At 43.5% G+C, this 17,080-nt stretch overlaps 1 protein-coding gene across 8 annotated transcripts in view; it reads right to left on the bottom strand.

The window, feature by feature from the left end:
* The window catches only part of DENND1A (DENN domain containing 1A), a 270,241-nt gene that overhangs the window by 171,752 nt on the left and 81,409 nt on the right, over positions 1-17,080 (bottom strand). For all 8 annotated transcript variants that reach the window (XM_080990837.1, XM_080990841.1, XM_080990839.1 and 5 more), the window contains exon 4: positions 1,094-1,143. In XM_080990837.1, the coding sequence (XP_080846963.1) occupies positions 1,094-1,143 (50 nt within the window). The remainder of the gene's footprint in view (positions 1-1,093; positions 1,144-17,080) is intronic.

The raw sequence follows: 17,080 nt of genomic DNA, 5'->3' as shown, positions 1-17,080 counted from the left end.
GTTAAATGGCCAGCGGCTGCTGCTGTTGCCTCCACCATTGGCTGGGAGCTGTTCCCCGCTCCATCCTCTGAGGAGGAGGAGGAGTCGACCACTGAAGTAGCACTACGCTCAGCTTCGCGGTTGACGTCCTGCACTTCCTTTGAGCATTGGGGGAGGCTGGCCCCCTCTCCCAAAAATATTGAGGGGGACCAAAAGGGCTCGGCCCCTAGGAGATGGCACCCCTGACTAGGACATTTGGCACAGTGGAATGATTAGAAGAAAAAGAACTACTCACCTTGCCACTGCTATTCCTCCCTTTTTGCCCTCCCTGGAGTCTGCTCCTGGGTTCTATCTTTCCTCTTCTGTTTGGCCTTAATGCCCTTGGCTTCATTTACCTGCACCGCCATATAAGCCTAGTGGCTGGATTGGCCCTCACAGATTTTAGTTTGCAGACACCCGTGAGCATTGCATAGCAACGCCAACCACGTCATGTGGCAGTGAGGACAAACAAGAAGGCGAATGATGGCAAGAATAGCAGCAGCAGCAGCAGAACAATGAGACTGAGGGCTAAAACCACCAGATGTGGAGGGCACTAAGTAGCTCTGGCTCAGCCCAGTTCAAAACCCAGATATTTAGCTCCAGATATTGAGAGTGCATGGGCGGGAGGCAGCACACATATTTTTACTACTCCAATCAAAACTTTTGAAACTCTAGAAAGCGAAGTTCCAAAATTAAATAAACACAGCAACTCACACTTGCAGAATACCTATAACCATGGTTGTAAATGCAGCAAGTTGTCAAGCACAGGAGTCTAACCATTAAATCAGCAGAAGTTTTAAGTTTGGCATTAAAAGCTTCATTAGTAGCAAGAAGAAAAGTGATACGACTGTTGGTCGAAGCATGGTAAAATTTAAACTTTTTTGATGGTGCCTATAAAAATCCTTAGAAAAAAAGGATGTTGCCACTGTAATTTACACATGGGTGTTTTAAATCAGGTTCAGGTAGGAAAAGCATTAAGAACGATGCAGTTTTTATTCTCTGCAACTGTTTTATTGACAGAGGGCTATTTGTTTTTGTTTTTCCCTTCTTGTAAAGTACAGAAATCTAACACTACCTGTCCACACAGAAGGGGAAGCAGAACTTGGTCAGAGTCTGTAGAATTTCCTGTGGAGAGAAAGGGGGAGAGAGAGAGAAAAGAGAGAGATAATTTATACATCTAATGGGACCAATAAATCTAACATTAACCACAGAACACAATCTTATAACTTTGCCCTGAAGAAACAAGAGACAGATGAAGAGAAATGTGCTTTATCAATTACATGGAAGGAGTACCAGGCAGTCAATCATGTGAAATAATAAACATGATCAAACTTCATTAAAAATGAAAAATTAATCAAGATTCACACATGGGCAGGCAGCAGGAGCCCTCCAGCGGACCTCCGGAGGGAAGGAGGTGGCTGAGCCAGTGTGCGTTAACTTGCCTCTGGGGAGACGCTCCGACCTGACCATATGGACACCAGCGAACACCATCCGGCCAAGACAGCTCTTTGGCCTGGCAGCATTTCCTCTCCTGGCACAGCACTTGCTCGTATCCTAGGAACAAGGGCTGCTGGGAGTGGAAAAGGCTTCCCAACAAACACAGCACAGAATAAAACCAGCAAAGGCTCTCCGGAGCTATCCTAGGCACACTGTCCCTCTCGCCACACTGCAGGGGGGTCACAGGCAGCATGGAGGTTTTTAAGAGAAGGCTTAGCAGAAGTTTGCTTTCGGGAGAAAATTACAAGTCACAGAAACTTACGACAGTGAGCTGAATAATACAATGCAATAATGTAAGTAAGGGCTGAGGGGAGGAAGTTAAGACTCCATCTATATGTATATTTCTTAAATCTTGAAAACAAAACACTTTAGGACCATCTGTTCTCTGAATATCCCTCTAAAAGGAATCACGGAGATTAAGTTCTTCTTTGTTCAATGTAGTTCAGGAAGTGAGGTACACAAGCACAATAGCGCGTCGAGGGAAAATTACCCAGAACAGCGCAAGAACCGGGGAAGCTCTAGCTCTGTGTTTAAAAGTAAAAACATTCAATATTGTCCTTTTTATAAAAACAACATCACGTTGCCCATTCTCTACATATTTACATATTCAAGAATGAAGAGTAAGTCAAGTGGTTTTTGATGATTTTTTAAGTGGAACTACATTAAACAAACACTTGATAAAATTAATGATCAATTTACAAAACGAAGCACTTTCCAGGCCAGTAATAATAAATTATCTGTGCTAGCAGAAGTGATGCTTCGTGCTTCATTTATTTTTAAAACCACTTCCATCATTTAACAAATAAACCACATCAATCTAATCACCCATTCAATGGAGCAGAAAACATATTGACTCTCCTGGCAAGAACATGGTCCTCCTACACAATTCAATTGAGCATGCCCCATTCCTTCATATGCTTTCAAGCTCAATTGCTCAACACTGCATCACCTATTTAAAAAGTGGGGAGAGGAGTAGTATTGCCAAATTAAAGGTTATGGAGCACAGCCAAGGGAAGAAAGGGCCAGGGAGAGAGAAAGAGGAGTGGGGCACAATCTAGGGCTGGGTTGCTTTATAATTTCTCTTTTAAAAGCACAGAACAGCTTGTTTAGACAATGGAATAGTTTAGTGCTTGGTTTATCCCAGGTCTAATGCTTGTGGAAACCAACAAGTGAGACAAAATTCAGTACCTATGTGGATTCCTGCCAGGAGCTTAACAACCCCTCTGTCCCAGGAAGACAGTGAAGAAGAGAAAATGAGGTTGATTGTCTGCTGGGTACAGTTTGGTTTAATGAATCACAACCAGTGCCTGTTAGGGCCGGGCAGTGTCTGGTTTTCAACACTGTGATACATCACCAACTAAAAATCACAAGACGTAGAGGCTAAGAGGGAATGTCCTGGCAACTGGGGCCTAAAACTGACAATTCCTTACTTACCTTTAGCCTACTGCCACAACTGTTGTCTTATAGTATGGGTAATTTTCTCTAAAAGTAAAGCTGTAGGAGTAATTAGTACCATAGGTAAGTTGAAAGAATGTTCCCTAATAGACACGAGGGACACACAGACAAAGAGAGGGGGAGAGAGAAGGGGAGAAGGGAGGAAAGAGGCAAAAACAAGAGGGCAAGGTGTTTTTATTTTCTTTAACTCAGAAGTAAATAATCCCAGTTAACTTTTCCAGGGGACTAGCACTGGCTTCCAAAGCAAGCCTGGCAGCAGCACTGGTATTCTGGGGAGGCGAGGCGGAAAGGCTTCCTCTTCTTGCAAGGGTCACAAGAGGGCTTGGGTGTCAGGATCTCGCAGGCAGACGCTGCCAGCAGAGGGAGCCCAAAGAAAGAGGAAGGAAGGGGAAAGGGGTTCCCAGCAAGACCAGCATCTCCCTCAACCACCTACCAGTCTGGCACCTGCACTTAAAACTGGAAGCTCATGAGGAAAGTTCCCGGGTAGGCGACTTTCTTCAGGGCCTGCTCTTGAGGTTCACTGCAGGTGGCAGAGCAACAGGGGCAGCAGGAATGAGGAGACGAGCAATGACCAAATTCATGTTTTCCCACATTGCGATTTTTGCATAGCACATGCACACATTGTGATTCACAATACAGTGGACCCTCTGGATACGAATGTAATTCGTTCCAGGGGTCTGTACATACCCCCAAAAAATCCTCAAGTAGAGGAGCCGCTTCTGTGCATGTGTGCGCGGTGAATCTCGGAAGAATAGACTTCTAGGTTTGCCACGTTCGCAACCCGAAAGTTACGTTACCCGAAGGTAACGTAACCCGAGGGTCCACTGTACATTGCCACGTCAAGTATTACGAAATCAGGACCACAAGGTGGACTTCAAACTAGTATTGATCAGTGTATTGACACTTCGCCCAGCCCTAATGTCTGTGCCAGGCTATTTTGTGTCCTAGGCAAAGCTAATCCCTTGCACGCACACCCCCAAAATACTAACTTCAATTTTCAAAACCAGGCATCCTGTAGAGAAAATGAAGAATACAAAAGTTTAAACTGCTATGTTTATTTTAAGTTGCAAGAATAAGGAATACAACTTTGATTATCTGTCTGAAATACAAAAGAAAACGTTTTAGCACATAAATCGTTTTGAATAATCTTGTAAATTGAAGTCTCTTTAAGTTTTTCCTTTGCAAATTTTGTCACCAATTCCTTCAGGTCAAAAGCTTATGCTTGGGCACCTTCAACTGATGTAGCTGCCAAGCGAACTAGTCTCTTTCTCAACATTGTTAAGCATACTTAAGTTTTTTTATGTTTGAGCTTTGAGAAACTGCTTGCCACTGACACTGGAAGTATGAGAAGGATCCTTAGAGCAACAGAAATCTTGGGCTATTGCTCAGACCTTCAGCACCAGTATCTTTTGTTTCCATTGTGCATCAGTGATTTTTCCAAATCATTGCAAGCCTTAAGTACATCTTCAGTAGATCTTTTGTTGACACTATAAATATCATACAGGAAGCCAAAGAAGGAATCACATTGAGGCCTCCTCCTCAAACTACCCTTTCTTTCTCCTTTCTCTAACTTGTTCTGTCCTCAAAGGTTGAGAGAATTTCTAGTTTCTTTGCAATCTCAGTAAAGGTAAAGGTACCCCTGCCCGTACGGGCCAGTCGTGTCCGACTCTAGGGTTGTGCGCCCATCTCACTTAAGAGGCCGGGGGCCAGCGCTGTCCGGAGACACTTCTGGGTCACGTGGCCAGCGTGACGAAGCTGCTCTGGCGAGCCAGCACCAGCGCAGCACACGGAAACGCCGTTTACCTTCCCGCTATAAAGCAGTACCTATTTATCTACTTGCACTTAGGGGTGCTTTCAAACTGCTAGGTGGGCAGGAGCTGGGACCGAAAGACGGGAGCTCACCCCGCCGCGGGGATTCGAACCGCCGACCATACGATCGGCAAGTCCTAGGCACTGAGGTTTTACCCACAGCGCCACCCGCATCCCCATACTGCAATCTCAGTAGCATCTGTCAAAACTTGTTGAAAACCCTCATCACCTCTGCAGCCCACAAGGAAATTCTTGGTCACTTGCAACTGGCTGGTAGCTGAATTTTTATCAGCTTCCTTATTTTGTTGTAGCTTGCTTATAAGATTGGCTTCAAAAAAGGGTGTTGTACCATGTAACAAGGAATACAACAAACTTGAACTTACAAATTGCAACAGCAAGCTTCAATTCAATACATATTTCCAGAAAAACCTTTTAGGCTTGTGTTTTCAAAGATCTCTATTAAAGCATCATATATATTACCAAGATGATATCTCAGTGGTTTCAGAGCATCGATCTGACTCTCCCATCTTGTTTCACTCAATGGCTTAACATTTATGCTATACACAGCTAGTTAGAATTTGCCAATGCTGGGTCAATGCAGAGAAATAATTAGACATCTGTTGAACCAAACTGAAGAAACTAGTTGCTTCCAGACAACAACAGCATCATTGACTACCGAGTTTAAAGAGTGTGCATTGAGGGCAGAAAAAAGGAACATGGGTTTATGTCCAGGACTTTCTTTGGTACACAATTTGCCTTTCAAGTTACTCCCATTATCATAACCTTGACCACACAGATGCTCAATTGGTAATCCCACTTGCTCAAGCTGTCCAAGAAGAGTTTCTGTCCTAAAGGCACTTGTAGTCTCCTTTATCCCAAAAAAATGTTCTCTTACGATAACATCAGGCTCAGACATCTCATTATCTAATAGTTTTATTACATCAACATAGCATACGATCATTGTCATTTGTTCAATATGACTAACATCAGGTGTGCAGTCCAGAATAACTGAGTTGTATTTGGCTTACTTTGCATGCGCTAAAATTTTCTGCTTTATAGCACCTGCTACAAGCTGTTTAAGCTCATTTGGGGTATCTTTTCCTACATGGTGAACCATTTTTTTTTTTATCTTCAACACTGCACAAATGGTCATTCATGATGAGATCAAAAGGGATAGATAGTCTACAAACTCCAAAAATGTCCATTGCTAGCTATGTACAACTTTTCAGCTGTACCACGGGATGCCACATTTTGCAAAAGCAATAAGCATTCCAATATTCTTCAGAATATAAAATAAAAGTAAAATATTATCAGAAATTTATAAGATTCAACAAAAGCTAATCTGTATAAAACTATGCCCCTCAAAGGTCAGTACAGCGTCTACTCTCTGAGGTCTGCACCCAGGCGGCTGCCCAGTTGGCCGGATGAGAGCACCGGCCCTCGTCACAACTGCGCAGAACTGATTCAATCCTATCTTAGCTATGTTAGGAATTGATCCCCAAAGCCACAAAGGGAGGCTTTCTGGTTTGAAAGCAGGGACATGTGGAAAACAAGGCACATGGGTATTCCCACCTACTTGCTGTCAACAAAATTGGCAGAGATTTGGACTGTTCATTTAACTGTCTATGTAATTCCAAAATCAATCCGAAGCCCATGCAGTACAGAACTCAATATACCTTCTCTTCCGAAGAGCCCACAATTCCAAAGAGCGGTGCTATTTGAGATCAAGGCGCACTGTCAGCAGCTGTTCTACAGCTCTGGAAATTCCTGCCACTAGAAACTCACCACAGACTGAACATCAGATAGGAACACTCCAAGTCATTGTGTTCATTTGGGCTGCTGATGGTGGAGGTTAAGTTGGTGATTAGCATGAAGTATCTTCAGGTTCACTCATTTTAAGCCTGACTGCTTTTAGCACAAAGCGGCTCCAACAAGGAGAGCTACCGCCATTAAATATTTTAGGTCTGTGAAGCACCACGTGACTACCGTTTCAAGTGAGTAAGCACAGCTGTGTTCCTGCCATTCTGTGGGGCAGGGAGTGTTACGCAGCCAGAGTTTTTCTAAGTGGGTGGGATACAGAATTTAAATGGCTTAGGGTGGGCCAAACCAAACATGGTGCCAAGAGAACATGAGAAACCACAACCTATACGCTCTGTAGGTCTCATCTCCCAAGTCTGTGATGCCAACTCTACGTTCATATTTAATAATACCCTCCACTCACTCATTATGAAGCCACTGAGCAGGTGTGTGGGGCCTGGCACCATTGCCAGCTGCACTGGGCAAGGTGCAGTGGTAACACCTGGCTACAAGAGCCATGCGCTACCAAAGCAGGAGTCTCCCCCACATCACGCCTTCACCTCCTCAACAGATTTGCATACAAGCCCTTCAACTGAGAGCCAGGGTGCTGCAGTGGTTAACAGCGTTGAACCCTGGCAAACCAGGATTCAAATCCCAACTCGGTCATGAAGCTCCCTGGGTGACCTCAGGCCAGGCACCCACTCTCAGCCTAACCTACCTCACAAGGTTGTTGTGAGGACAAAGTCAGCAGGAAGGTGAACCACGTATGCTACCCTGAACTCCTGGGAAGAAAAATGTAATAAATAAACGAACTCCATAGCTGTGTGCTTTTATAAAACTCATTATCCCACCCCCACCCCCCATTGCATTGCATTGTTTGGGGACTGAAGGTCCCCCTTTGTACATGCAGGTACACAAGCTTCTCTTCTGAAGCAAAGGCTCATGTCAATGCCCACACCTTTCCTACAGCTAACTTTGCTTTGTTATGGTAACCTCAGGGAGATAGAAACAAGAAATCACATTCATTTTTGCTTTGATTCATGGTGCCTCCATGTGACAAAAACTGAACATGCCTCCCCTCGCCCCCCCTTTTTCTCCACCATTGTGTGTGTGTGTGTGTGTGTGTGTGAGAGAGAGAGAGAGAGAGAGAGAGAGAGAGAGAGAGTTGGGGGGGGGGAGAAAGCACAGACACATACACAAAGCCCAGGAACCAAGACGGAGGGGGGACGCAGCTGAGAAGATGCAAATCACCTCGGTAGCTGCTGCTCAGGGTCCCAGGGGCAGTGTGTGCCTGCTTTCTGGATCAATCTCCAAGTTTGTATTTTCACAAATCTTTTTTGTATGCAGTTTGATTTTTAACATTTTAATGAGCATTAAAGGAGAAAGAGAGTGAATCCATATCAGCCGGTCCCTGCCGTTAAAGCGCAGGGCATGAACCGCGTCCCGGGGGGGTTCCAGGAAAGCGCCTCACCGCTGGCTCCAGGACATTTGCCACCTGGCTCAGACAAGGCCCCCCCAACCCCCATTCTTTTCATAATGAAAATACTGCTGACATTATAAACCCCACATGGGCTTTTTAAAATCCCTCTTCATCGATCCAGCAAAATGTGTAACTTATTGGCGACAACACAGCACTCATTGATTAAGTTTGGTTTCAACACCAAAGTTTTCAAAATAAATGAGTCACAAGGGCGGCAAGGCAGTTCCCTTGCGTTGTAAAGTAGCCAAGGGAGAAGGGGGCAGCCTTGGGGAGGGACTGCCCCACTCCGGCCACCACAAACAGAGGCGCCAAGAAACAACTCATTACTTACTCACTTTTACAGCCCAAGGAATTTGAGGCAGGAATTTGCTGCTATTGTTGTTTTGTTGTTGTTGTTGTTGTTGTTGTTGTTGTTGTTGTTGTTGTTGTTATTCCAAGGGGAGGCCAAGCATCATTCACACACCCAGTGGAATAGGTGAGAGAGACGAGAGAGATAGAGACACACTAAAGGTTCCCCCAACCCATTTCAGAACTGAGTGGAGAACTGAACACTGAACAAAGTTTCACATATTCAGGCCTAACCCTCTACCCAGAATATTTTATTTTATTATTTATTTCATTTATACCCAGCCCTCCGCCAAGGAGCTCAAGGTGGCATGCGCCACTCTCCTCCTCCTCCTCCTCCTCCGCATTTTATCCTCACAGCAACCACCCTGTGAAGTAGGTTAGGCTGAGAGTGAGTAAGTGGCCCAAGGTCGCCCAGTAGGCTTGTGGGGGATTTGAACCCTGGTCTCCTAGGTCCTAGTTCAATGCTTTAACCACTACAGCATACTGGCTCTTTTTGTATACTGTGCAAATATATTTTCCACACATACACACTCTGGAGGAAGAATTGATGTAGATCAAGTTCCTGCCTCAGAGGCTCAGACTTTAACTTTACAATCTAGTATTATAGTTAAAGAAGCATATGGCGGCAAATGCCAAAGAAGCCAAAAGAAAGGCAAGCTCAAGCCTAACCCTTCAACAACACCTATCTGTCTCCTGTTTCCTGTGCCCACCCAGTCCCTTACTCTCCCTTGGGGCAGAACTCACATTTTTCAAGCAGTTCCACATATGAGTACAGCGGTACCTCTGGTAAAGTACTTAATTCATTCTGGAGGTCCGTTCTTAACCCGAAACTGTTCTTAACCTGAAGCGCCACGTTAGCTAATAGGGCCTCCTGCTGCTGCTGGTGCGCGATTTCTGTTCTCATCCTGAAGCAAAGTTCTTAACCTGAGATACTATTTCTGTGTTAGCAGAGTCTGTAACCTGAAGCATCTGTAACCTGAGCGTCTGTAACCCAAGGTACCATTGTATATGGGTCACATTCTGTCTTTCTCCCCACACTCCAATCCTTCCTGTTGCGGTTTTCCCTGGAGACACTGACACACTCAAAAACTCTCTCTTACTGATCTAAGAAAACAACTCCTCACCTGACTCCTTTCTCTGCCCTTTGGAAATCCATTGTTAGCAATAAGAACAAAAGAAGTTTTTTCTAAAGCAAAGCAATCCCCCCCCCCCAAGTGGGTCCTGTGCTGTTTACCAGCAGGGCAATGGCTACCAATAGTTTTGAGGTGGAAGACATTCTGTTTGAAGAGCAACTAGCTAACAAGATGGCAGCCCAAAGCTTCCAGGACTCAACCCCAAAAGCTGTTTTCAGTGCTGGAACTCGACAATACAACCTGCACCATGAGCACCCCAACGCAACACAACAGCAGCACTTGGTGGTACACATTTCTCTCATCTCTCCATAATCACAGCTCACTACCAATTATTTCAGTGGATGGGACCCAGGACACGGGACTTTCAACAAATGCCTACTGGTCATATTGCTCATCCTCTGGGCAAATAAGCTGGGTGGTTGTGACTAAGGGTGCGCTGACTCGTCTTTAAATTAAGACTGTTAAGAAGACCATAAATCTGATACAGGGGCAGAATCAGATGGAGAGGAAAGTGAATGGAACCAGAGCCAAGTGGCAGGACATGTGCTTTGCCCAGTTCCAACCCACGGCATATCCCAGTTTAGAGGAGAAGGAGGAAGGAGGAAGGGGCAGAGCTTGGAAAAACTCTTCACCACTGCCTTAGCCAACAGGCAAGACTGGTCTTGCATAAAGTAATTTCCTACGCTCCTAGAAGTCACCACGTTCATCACAAGTAGGAGTCTAAGGAGCTTCTCTTCCAATCATTTGTTTATTTAAAATATTTACACTCCACTCTTCATCTGCTTCAGTTCGGGGGCAGTTTACAAAATCACAACACAATTCCCTTTGCTTGATAACATCAGATGTGCACCTAAATGTAAAACTTCAAAATAAGGGTGGCGTGGGAGAACAGCAGTCCTTTTAAGCCCTCCCTCTTGCCTGTACAACTAGCTGGTGTTTTAAAGGGGGCCTCCAGGGCCAGCTTCCAAACTGATTTCAGGGAAACTTAACTGTGAAGAGGAAACCTGGGGGTCATGGAAAGATATAAACATGCAGACTGCCCTCGAGATGGTTGGCTGGCACCCCCCCATGCTGGCCCAGGTTCCTCAAGCTTTCATAACATAGCAGCTCGCTCAAAGACAATGTCTACGGAGATATTGTCAATGAGGAGGAAACTTGCTCCCCCATGAATGGACCATCTAATCCACTTTAGGAGAAGCTGAGGAGTTCACAGAAAGGAAAACTGCTTGAAGGTGCAACTGGACTGGCAAGGCAGGGAGTGGCAAAAGTCATCCCTAGAGAGTGTGAAGAGGCAGCTCAGTCAAAGAACCTGCTGGTTGTGGGGCGGACCCAGACACTTTCCTTCTGTGAAAAGACACCAGTCAAACAGTAAATCGCTCCGTTATGAACAATGTATAAAGAGGGGAGGCTTTGTGACAAAGTGGATATATAAGAAGCAGATTATGAAACAAGAGAGTTATTTGGGAAGTCCCGTTGTGTTAAGGAGCCGTTGCTGTTTTTAAAATAGGCCATAGTTCTTCCCTGTTATTTGCAGCTGAAAATAAGGCTATTTAAAAATAATGCTTCAGAAACATGGTATTCTAATAAACAAAAGTTGCTTGCTGATTGTCCCCCAAACTATTGAGCTTTTAACTTTGTGCACAATTAGAGCAACACAGAGGGAGAACACTGGCACACATATTTCATCTTGCTTGCAGGAGCAATGAGAAGCTAAGTAAAGGGTAATGAAAATCCTTTTAGTGGAAAGGCCCAATTGCCCCACATGGGGGGAAAGAATCTCAAAATATAGGGGAAGTTTTGTAAGCAAAGCAAGAGATGTATGGATTTAAAATCAGAAATCCAAAAGTAGCACACCGATGGGGAACTATTTACTGTCTGGTAAGCGGGGTGGGGAGAGAAGCCCGTTCATTATCAGTTTCGATAACCCCTGACTTTTTTTTAACTTCATCGTGCCTGTTTCGTCAAATCCACCCCTAAGGCCACCAACCCTTCAAATCTGGCTTGGACGTTACACAGGAGGAAAGTCCCAGCCTCCCAGAGGTCCTGCTCCTTATACAACATAGGCAAAAGCAGGAGATAATGGGCCTGGGTTGAATTCACTGCTCTGTGCTTCTCCTCCTGGGACACAGACCTAGCAGATGTGATAGGAAAAAATTGTGCCAGAGAAAAAAAAATAGCTCCGGCTTGTTCCTTTAATGGCATTCACATGCAAAGAGAGGGGAAAGGGAACCTCTCTCTCAGCCATACAGGATTTAAACACAGACATAAAACATTATGCTAACTTAATTCAAACATAATTTTAAAATTCAGACTTTCTCGGTAGCACTAGTAAAAAATTAAATTCAAATTTAATAAATAATAATTAATGCTGCGCTGAAAATACATACACACAATGGAAAGCTGAAAGTTCAGATTCCTTTAGTCCCAGTTTATAGACCAAATTACAGGGAAAGAACCACTGAGATGATTAAATCTATGTATGCGTTTGTCCACTAGTGTCTTACACTAGTGTCATACACCTTTCCTTTACAAATAAAAAGCAGCTTATAAATACTCTGAATAAATAAAACAGCACCCACAAAATATGCAAGAGTGCTAAATGTACTGAGGAAGTTGATTTTGACGACATGGTCTTCTTTGGCGATCACTCGTGGCCAAGTAAGATTGTCTTCCACAAACACAGTTTTAAAAGTGAGTCCATAAGCAACTGTGGAGACCAATTCTGGATCCCCTTCCACAGTGGGGACATAGGTTTCCGGGCAGGAGCTGATCACAGTGAGGGTTCTTTCCTCTTAGCACGTTTCTCCCTTTTGTCCTGAGTTCAAGTGTCTTCAAAACCCATGACACCTTTGGAGCGCTCACAGACCAGAGTTTCCCAGCTGTCAGTGGTTGATACATTTTTTAAGATTTGCCTTGAGAGAGTCTTTGAACCTCTTTTGTTGACCACCAGCATCACGCTTTCCATTTTTTAGTTCAGAATAGAGTAAGTTCTTAGGTAACTTTAATTTCAATTGGTCTTCTCCAAGTACCTAGGAATATCACCTTCAGTATAGGCAACAAAGCAGCTATAAATGAGGTGAGAAAAAAGTATGTACTAGGTATCCTTGCATTTCAAAACACAAGCTTTTGTCATTTTGTCTTCTAACTCTGCAATGCAGAGAAAGTTTGGGAACATTTCCTGCAGGTATTCAAATCCTCCTGGAAACTAGTCTTCAGAAGACTCCCGTTATACCAAGCAATGAGGAATAACGATTCCCAAAAATCATCATTTGGCCTCTCAAGGGCAAGCTGGCTAAATATCACAATAAACTTCACCCTCTTAATCAATAATCCTGCTTCCTTCAGGTGAGAATCCTGCTCCCCCACCTCCTCCATCCCACCGTGTGTGTGTGTGTGTGTGTGTGTGTGTGTGTGTGATAGATGACAGATAGATACAGATATAGATATATAGATGATATAGATATAGATAATAACACTGATCTGCCAAATAAAACCAAATTAATGCAAATCTTTTTTATAAACATCCACAAACAGTTATTTAAGCTTTTGAAAAGTTGGCCTCATTTGAAAGCATGAAAATGGGAGTAGGGAGAAAGGAGGATGCGAAGGGCAGCTTAGAGGCCGGCTCCCTGCATAAATATTCAGAAGGAAGATTATAGGATCCGTGTTTGGCTGTCTTAGGTTTCTCCAAAGTCCACATAGAATAGCAAAGAACAAAACTAACGAGAAGGAGAGCAGATGTTAGACAATGCAGCAACCCCCCCCCTTTCCTCTCTTACCACGGCCCCCCTCCTGCCCGCCTCCCTTGGCTGTACTAAGGCGCTTTCATCCCCCTCCCCCTTTCCCAATATGGTTAGGTCATTCAAGGATTCTCCTATAGACTCTGCATTGTGGTTGAGAGCTATAAGCTGGACCTCTGCCGGCTTTCCAAAAGTTCCCAATAAAAAGGCATTATGCAAATGCTACCTCTCTCCTACAGTCTCTCAGAAAAAGCAGAAAAGGCCTCCAATAGGCAGTCGTTGGAGTATTAGAAGTCCCAGCCTTCATTTCTGTATGGTTGTGTTTGCCTTAGGGCCATGCTGCTTGTTTTGACAGTGGATCCCCCCAGATAGTTGGGATTAGTCGAGCTTGTTTAGATAAACTCGAAAATCAAGGCCTTCTTGAGGTAGATGGCTAGATGTAGCTACCGAGTTTCCAGCTGCTGCCTTCTTTCATCCCCAAACAACTGCAGATCCACAGTAGATATCACAGCCACAGGCTATCTCCCATACATAAGTACAAAATTAAAGGCTGCTAAAAGAAGCCTTTGTAAGTCTTAGTGCTAAAATAAGGAATCTGTACTGTATAGTTTAGACATGTTATTCAAGTGAAACACTGGAGAGCCTTGCAAAGGACAAGTTTACTGAAAGAGGAGGAAGCCGACCATCCCTTTGCACAGAAACAGGCAAGGCACACATCTTTTAAACTGATGGCCAACATATTTTTTACCAAATACTTCAAAAATGCATAGTATCAAAAGAGATCTTGTCAGGAGAATTGTGACGGAGCATAGAAACCTGCCTTATACCAGGGTCAGACTAGCCCTTTACGAACTGGCAGAGAAATGTCTTTCTTGTCACCTGTTAGAGACACCAAGAACTAAACCTTATACCTTCTGCACAAAAAGGGTGTGTGTTACCACAACTTGATTTGCATCTTGGCAACTTTCCACAGCAAATCCTCTAAGCTGATAAGGTGTCAGTCTACACACACTATTTTATGAATTCAACACACAATAAGAAAAGCTGAACCCACTGAATAGCCCGCTACTCCTGACGAGAACGGGAGCTGCCACTCTATGTATTTGTTTACTTTGCCAGTTTTTTCTTTCTTTCACAACAAAAGAATCCCAATGAAAGATTCCCAAGTGCACGCAGTACATACAAAACCCAGCACGAAGAGAATTGTGGGCTCAGGGAATTACTGTAATGTAAATGCCAAGTAATTGCTAGAGCAGCAAAGAGAAAAAGGAAGCCCACCATCGGGTCAAGGAAGAGTAAATATCTTAATTCTTCCTTTGCCACTCAGGGTAGCTGATTCAATTAGTAAAGAGGACTGAAAGGAGGAGAGCAGCATAACTTGAGGGAACTGACAGGTGGAAGGGAAACAGAGTACACAAACCCATCGTCCACTTGCGGACCCTGCTATCCAAGTCAAAGAGAAAGCAGTAGGCCTGGAGTATCTACCACTGGATTAACAGCCTGGCCTTAGGGAAAATCAAGATTTAGGCAGGAGACTGAAGAGATGGGGGAAATTCTGCCTGCCTACATTCTGCAGCACTTCAGCCTGACAGAACAACAAAGCTATTCAGTGTGGGCTGAATTATCATGGGGCAGGCTATTTGGGCTCCGTGCTCTTGGCTTTCATAGAAGTGCCCCAAGTCTCATCTCCAAAAATCTGGCCTGCATGAGCTGGACAAATAGCCAAACTTAACCACACCAGAAGAGAAATGAATTAACCATCTTGGAAGTTATTGGTGGAGGGGGTGCGGTATTTATCAACCTAAAACAGAAGAACAATTTCTGCAAAATTGTAATATGTAACACAAGTAACACCACTCTAGAATTTAGAGACTGGCAGGATAACTTTTCTTTCTTTTTTGAAAAGGACAACATGGAACAGTGCCAACAGGTATACATATACTGGAAGGTCTATTTTTCAATTTGCTTCCAACACTCCAAGCCACTTTAGTGAACCATAGTGAACATTACAATCCCTCCCATATGGAGAAGATCATATTCTTCTATTTCTACTATCACCTTAGCACTCTTGCTTAAATTGAAAACGCTCTTGTGCACCACACGTTATTGCAATTACCTTTCAACCAGGGTCTGGAGTTGGTTTGTACAACTAATCAACAAGATTATAGTAACTGTTTTTGTGTACTTTTAAATGTTAAGCTTCCATTGATATTTTTACAGAAAGGCGGGATGTACATTTTGATGATGACAATGGCGATGATGATGATGATAAATTAACAAAACTCATAGAATGCAAAAACTATAACAAATGTCAGAAAAGGACTGTGTTGCATGAGCCTTAAAACAAATGTGTAAAACTGTGATGAACATAGGTATTAGAGATCCCCATAAATAAGCATTGTACAAAGTTGAAAGGCAAATTTTGTTCAGGAAAGTTTTGCTAACTGAGAGCAAACCTGTTTCTATTTGGATTAGCTTTTATAAAATGCTGGACAAAAACAAACAATATAAGGGCTGTGGCTAAATTTGATTTCTTCTTCAAGCTACAAGGAAAAGGGAAAATTATGCATAATCAATAACATTTTTACTTACCTTTGTTTTGATTTCTTTTATTTTTTTCCATCTTAATTAATTGAAATTTATTCTGCATGTGCTATGCATAATTTTTTAATTCACCTGTGTGCTGCTCCTTTGGGTTTTATGTTGAAATAGCAATGGCTATCATTACTAGTCCATGGCTGCATGAAACACATCCTGGTAAGCCATGGTTAAAGGTCTGCCATTAACACGGAGATCTCTCCAGCTTCACTCCTCCCTGCTAGTGAGGGGGAGCAAAAACCATTATCCTTGACTTAGTGTTAAATCTGAACCAGGGGTTCTGGCTTGTTTCACTCGAAACAAGCCTTAATTAGTGAGCCAAAACAAATACTGGCTTCAGGTAGCTCAACTGGTTAGAGCCTGGTACTGATCATGCCAGGACTGCAGGTTCGATTCTCATGTGGAACAGCTGCCTATTCCTGCACTGCAGGGGGCTGGACTTGGTGGTCCGCAGGGTCCCTTCCTACTCCATGATTCTGTTTCTAGAATGGAGTGAAACAAGCAATGATAACTGGTTCAGATGTAACACTAAGCCAAGAATTCTGTTTTGTTTCTCCCACTCACTACTGGGAACAGCAAAGCCATGGAGATCTGCATGCTCACGGTAAGCCATTGGCCACAGCTAAACAGAAATAATTTTGCCTGGCATGGCACAAGGGTGTCATGCAGGTGTTCCTGTGGAAGGCATTTCTAAATAAATAAATAGAAAATAATATTTATTTATTTTTAAATGCTCAATTAATCACTATTTCAGTAGGTTTAACCTGCAACCCTATACACACTTCCCCGGGGAGTAGATCCTATTGAACTCAATCATGCTTATGTCTGTGTACACACGTATGGGGATCTGCACTGTAATAAATGTTTTAATCCAGTAATCCATTAATCGAATCCATTAATCTAATAATCCATTAAAGGCTGCATCTTTGCTAAGTATGCTGATGAGCCCACCAATAAGCAGGCTGATGAGTCAACATACAATTCCTGGCAAACTGGAACAAATACTTAGTTATTTTTAATCTGGACTTCTGCTTAGTTTCGTTTTTCCAAGCCGCTTCAAACCTCTAATCTCATTCATCCCAACAACAAATTCTGATACATTTGGTACATAAACACATTATCACAAGAGGGAAACTGAAAAAGAGGGACTAGTCCAAACCCACTGAAGTCTGTCCTCTGTCAAGTATGGCACTTCAATCACCATC

The sequence above is a fragment of the Podarcis pityusensis genome (assembly GCF_964106645.2).
Source record: "Podarcis pityusensis genome assembly, chromosome: Z".
Classification (NCBI taxonomy): Eukaryota; Metazoa; Chordata; class Lepidosauria; order Squamata; family Lacertidae; genus Podarcis; species Podarcis pityusensis.
Note: the sequence above shows the minus strand (reverse complement) of the source record. Positions and strands in the feature narration are given on the sequence as shown.